General features: G+C 46.0%; 1 protein-coding gene across 1 annotated transcript in view; it reads right to left on the reverse strand.

Annotated features, from left to right (window-relative positions):
• Positions 1-6,000, reverse strand: part of hck (HCK proto-oncogene, Src family tyrosine kinase) — a 55,953-nt gene that overhangs the window by 16,051 nt on the left and 33,902 nt on the right. The window contains exon 5 of the mRNA XM_079531534.1: positions 4,289-4,434. Within this exon, the coding sequence (XP_079387660.1) occupies positions 4,289-4,434 (146 nt within the window). The remainder of the gene's footprint in view (positions 1-4,288; positions 4,435-6,000) is intronic.

The following is a 6,000-nucleotide window of genomic DNA, read 5'->3' on the forward strand; positions in this document are numbered from 1 at the left end:
CACACCCTACACCCTGTACTGTACACACCCTACACCCTGTACTGTACACACCCACGCTTTCTGTCTTTGAGCAAGGCCTCTGTATGAGTCTCAGTTAGTTGTCTGGAGGTGTGGTTTTATTGTGACCGGATGTGTTGCATCCTTATTTCTTAAGACGTGCAGATAATGAGCAAATGAGGAATTTACACTTCCTTTGTAAATGTATTTTGAATTTGCGCTGCCTCCTTTCCTTTTTCAAAAATAGCAGTGCCGCGCTACGAGCTTGTAGATCTGCTATTTTTCAACATTTAAAAGTGCAAAAGGGGTTCCCGTCCTGACTGGGTTACATTTGAGGTCAGAGTGTCTACATTGTTTTGTCATGAAAAAAATAATCCACAAAAATAATATATCCCATATATTTTGTATGTAAAGCATGTTGGGCTGCATTTAAACTACACTGAGCTCAATGCAAATCCAATGTTCAGCCAGTAGTAACGCTGTTTGGCCAGCAGAGGGTGCTGTGTATCAAGTGATTACCATTCCTTTTCCTGCAGTGGTGGAGAAAGTCATTTATTTTTACTTAAATAAAAGTATCTTTACTGCAAACTACTTTGTTACCAGTAAAATAGTCTAGAATTCAAAATGTACTTGAGTAAGTAGTACAAAAGTATTGGCATCAAAATTGAAAAGTGTTCAACAAAAACGTTCAAGCAATACTGTGTGAAATGTGATACCACGATAGAATAAGGTTTTTTTTAGGCCATACATAACATTTATTTATTACTTGTATCAATAGTGTTAAGGATCGCTGTGCACACTAGAAGTGAATGTGCACACTGAAAAAAGTAGGTATACGTTGGTGTGTAGCTTTTTGGACGTACGCATATGTACAGTATGCATACCCTGTACTGTACACACCCTACACCCTGTACTTCCCACTGATGTTAGGACAGCAGAGTCACTGCCCATATTTCGCCGCAGGTTGAAAACCCACCTCTTCAGGAAACACTACCCTTCCTCTCTGCCTGACCTACTTGTTGTTAAATAGTTGTACGAACGCTTGTTTTCTATTGTTGTATTGTTTATTGGATCTTGTTTAGTCGATACACTTAATTGTTTTAGCTCATGCTCATTTGATTTAGCTATTTTGTCTCATCTGTTTAAGGAAATAGGTAGCTGATATATTGCACTTTTACCTTAGCGCTAGGTATACTCTTGGTTGCTTGTTTTTGCAGAAAATGCACTAAAGACTTCTGGTGATTAGTAGTTTTTGTTCCCTACCTATGTTGAATATACTTATTGTAAGTCGCTTTGGATAAAAGCGTCTGCTAAATGACTGTAATGCAATGTAATGTAATGTACACCCTGTACTGTACACACCCACGCTTTCTGTCTTTGAGCAAGGCCTCTGTATGAGTCTCAGTTAGTTGTCTGGAGGTGTGGTTTTATTGTGACCGGATGTGTTGCATCCTTATTTCTTAAGACGTGCAGATAATGAGCAAATGAGGAATTTACACTTCCTTTGTAAACGTATTTTGAATTTGCGCTGCCTCCTTTCCTTTATTTGTATCTCTATTTAGTGTGTGTGTGTGTGTGTGTGTGTGTGTGTGTGTGTGTGTGTGTGTGTGTGTGTGTGTGTGTGTGTGTGTGTGTGTGTGTGTGTGTGTGTGTGTGTGTGATTCAGACATTCGTCATGTCTGAATCAATGAATCTATGAATAATGAAAATTATTGCAGATGACATACATCATTAGCAGGCATATTTATCAGATCTATATCCACATAAAACAAACCAGGGATAAATGTGATATAGATCATGCAGGTTATTGTCACTTTGTGACAATTACAAATCCACGGAACGCAGCGAATCAGGCTAGCGGGACATGGGAGGATTTCAGCGTTAGAGTTGAGGTAACAGAATCTACACTACAGCTACGCTACGCTATGCTACAGCTACAGTGACCTGCCCTGATGGAGGTAACAGAGTCTACGCTACAGCTACGCTACAGCTACGCTACGCTACAGCTACAGTGACCTGCCCTGATGGAGGTAACAGAGTCTACGCTACAGCTACGCTACAGCTACGCTACAGCTACAGTGACCTGCCCTGATGGAGGTAACAGAGTCTACGCTACAGCTACGCTACGCTACAGCTACGCTACGCTACGCTACAGCTACAGCTACAGTGACCTGCCCTAATGGAGGTAACAGAGTCTACGCTACAGCTACGCTACGCTATGCTACAGCTACAGAGACCTGCCCTGATGGAGGTAACAGAGTCTACGCTACAGCTACGCTACGCTATGCTACAGCTACAGTGACCTGCCCTGATGGAACTCACTCTTAAGTGGCTGACCAGGTCCTGGCAGGGAGGTAAAGGTGGTACTCACTCTTGTAGTGGCTAGACCAGGTCCTGGCAGGGAGGTAAAGGTGGTACTCACTCTTGTAGTGGCTAGACCAGGTCCTGGCAGGGAGGTAAAGGTGGTACTCACTCTTGTAGTGGCTAGACCAGGTCCTGGCAGGGAGGTAAAGGTGGTACTCACTCTTGTAGTGGCTGACCAGGTCCTGGCAGGGAGGTAAAGGTGGTACTCACTCTTAAGTGGCTGACCAGGTCCTGGCAGGGAGGTAAAGGTGGTACTCACTCTTGTAGTGGCTAGACCAGGTCCTGGCAGGGAGGTAAAGGTGGTACTCACTCTTGTAGTGGCTAGAACAGGTCCTGGCAGGGAGGTAAAGGTGGTACTCACTCTTGTAGTGGCTAGACCAGGTCCTGGCAGGGAGGTAAAGGTGGTACTCACTCTTGTAGTGGCTAGACCAGGTCCTGGCAGGGAGGTAAAGGTGGTACTCACTCTTGTAGTGGCTGACCAGGTCCTGGCAGGGAGGTAAAGGTGGTACTCACTCTTAAGTGGCTGACCAGGTCCTGGCAGGGAGGTAAAGGTGGTACTCACTCTTGTAGTGGCTAGACCAGGTCCTGGCAGGGAGGTAAAGGTGGTACTCACTCTTGTAGTGGCTAGACCAGGTCCTGGCAGGGAGGTAAAGGTGGTACTCACTCTTGTAGTGGCTAGACCAGGTCCTGGCAGGGAGGTAAAGGTGGTACTCACTCTTGTAGTGGCTGACCAGGTCCTGGCAGGGAGGTAAAGGTGGTACTCACTCTTGTAGTGGCTAGACCAGGTCCTGGCAGGGAGGTAAAGGTGGTACTCACTCTTGTAGTGGCTGACCAGGTCCTGGCAGGGAGGTAAAGGTGGTACTCACTCTTAAGTGGCTGACCAGGTCCTGGCAGGGAGGTAAAGGTGGTACTCACTCTTGTAGTGGCTAGACCAGGTCCTGGCAGGGAGGTAAAGGTGGTACTCACTCTTGTAGTGGCTAGAACAGGTCCTGGCAGGGAGGTAAAGGTGGTACTCACTCTTGTAGTGGCTAGACCAGGTCCTGGCAGGGAGGTAAAGGTGGTACTCACTCTTGTAGTGGCTAGACCAGGTCCTGGCAGGGAGGTAAAGGTGGTACTCACTCTTGTAGTGGCTGACCAGGTCCTGGCAGGGAGGTAAAGGTGGTACTCACTCTTAAGTGGCTGACCAGGTCCTGGCAGGGAGGTAAAGGTGGTACTCACTCTTGTAGTGGCTAGACCAGGTCCTGGCAGGGAGGTAAAGGTGGTACTCACTCTTGTAGTGGCTAGAACAGGTCCTGGCAGGGAGGTAAAGGTGGTACTCACTCTTGTAGTGGCTAGACCAGGTCCTGGCAGGGAGGTAAAGGTGGTACTCACTCTTGTAGTGTCTGACCAGGTCCTGGCAGGGAGGTAAAGGTGGTACTCACTCTTGTAGTGGCTAGAACAGGTCCTGGCAGGGAGGTAAAGGTGGTACTCACTCTTGTAGTGGCTGACCAGGTCCTGGCAGGGAGGTAAAGGTGGTACTCACTCTTGTAGTGGCTAGAACAGGTCCTGGCAGGGAGGTAAAGGTGGTACTCACTCTTGTAGTGGCTGACCAGGTCCTGGCAGGGAGGTAAAGGTGGTACTCACTCTTGTAGTGGCTAGAACAGGTCCTGGCAGGGAGGTAAAGGTGGTACTCACTCTTGTAGTGGCTAGACCAGGTCCTGGCAGGGAGGTAAAGGTGGTACTCACTCTTGTAGTGTCTGACCAGGTCCTGGCAGGGAGGTAAAGGTGGTACTCACTCTTGTAGTGGCTAGACCAGGTCCTGGCAGGGAGGTAAAGGTGGTACTCACTCTTGTAGTGGCTAGACCAGGTCCTGGCAGGGAGGTAAAGGTGGTACTCACTCTTGTAGTGGCTGACCAGGTCCTGGCAGGGAGGTAAAGGTGGTACTCACTCTTGTAGTGGCTGACCAGGTCCTGCAGGGAGTTGAAGGTGATGCGAGGGGAGATGTAGAATCCTCCGTTGTCCAGCGTGCGGATCTTGTAATGCTTGACCGACTCTCCGCTCTGGGCGTCCGAGTCCCTGACCGACAGCGAGTAGCTACCTGTGGACGGACAGACGGAGAGGATCGTGAAACGGTATACCGACTTATTACGGCAACGCTGCGGCAGAAACAACAGCCACGGTGTTGATACCGTCACATTTCCCAGTTTACGGTATTTATTTATTTATTATTTTATGTGCAGGTGAGAGCACAACTCCGCTCGCACGAGTGGCAAAAACTTGCGCGTGGAGACACTAATGAGTCATGATTTGAATGACATGATAAAACAAGTGGTCAGTCACATAATTATAATCCAATGATTTTACCCATTTAGACGATTCTACAAAATGTCTTCTAAATCCTGACAGTTTTCTGAAAAACCTCATGTTTCTATGTCAGTGGTTCTCAAACATTTTCATATCAAGGACCCCCAAAAATATATTAATTTGGCCGCCGACCCCCATCTGAAAATATGTTGTTCCAGGGACCACCCCCCCCCCCCCCCCCAGAAGCAAAGATTTGAGTTAAAAACGTTCGCTCTGAAAGAATGTATATTCAAAGATTTGCGCCACATTTTCACGATTTTTCAAAAATCTACAAGCTCGTAGTGCGGCACCGAGTGCCGCACTACGAGCTTGTAGATCTGCTATTTTTCAATAGCTAAATTATAACATAATGTTTAGAACACCAAAAGGGGTTCCCGCCCAAAATGGGCGGGAAAAAAGCATCAGCTGCAATAGATGGAATGAGCGGCACGTTTCCTACCTGCTGCAAACAAATAAAACATCATTATATTCCACTGGCTTCATGTCGTCTTGGTTTCGTCCACTCAGTCCAAACCAGCAGCCCCATTCAAAAAGGAAAGGTATAGATAGTCCAATTAGCGATGTCCAATTAGCGATGTCCCAAACACGATTTTACCCAAAAAATTCCAATCATTTGATTTTGAGCATCTGCCGATACCAATTTTTCCCGATCCGATATTTATATTTTATAGAACAAGTTTATAGTACAATATCCCAATATCTCAGAGATTATATTTATATATAATTATATATTATATATATATATATATTTGGGACCATACGGCAACCATTCCACACAGCTGATAAAATAAAGCCCAGTTAAAATCCACATAAATCCTCTGTTACAATCTGTAACAATCATGTTGTCTCATTCAAAAGAGTGACGTGCAGATCTGTGTAAAAACAATCATTACGACGTCATCAAGGCCCGCCAAAATACATTTTAGTCGACTAAACTCTTATGATATTTAGTCAACTAAAACTAGACTATAACAGTAAGACATGTGACTGAAACTAAATGAAAACTAAAATCCAAATTTGCTGCCAAAATCACCAGTCGTGATACGCTGATGTGATGTGTGGTGGTCTCACTGTCTAACTGCAGGGGTTCTCAACGTTTTTGGCCGGGGACCCCCGGAAATGCTTTGGCAACGTCTCGGGACCCCCGCCCCGCCCCCTCCCGACCCCCAATATAAATTGACTGCTACAATAACCTTAAACCATTTTGGGCGGGAACCCCTATTGGTGTTTTAAGCATTGTTATAATTTAGCTATTGAAAAATAGCAGATCTACAAGCTCATAGCGCGCCACCGAGT

This window comes from Electrona antarctica (assembly GCF_951216825.1).
Source record: "Electrona antarctica genome assembly, contig: SUPER_2_unloc_1, whole genome shotgun sequence".
Lineage (NCBI taxonomy): Eukaryota > Metazoa > Chordata > Actinopteri > Myctophiformes > Myctophidae > Electrona > Electrona antarctica.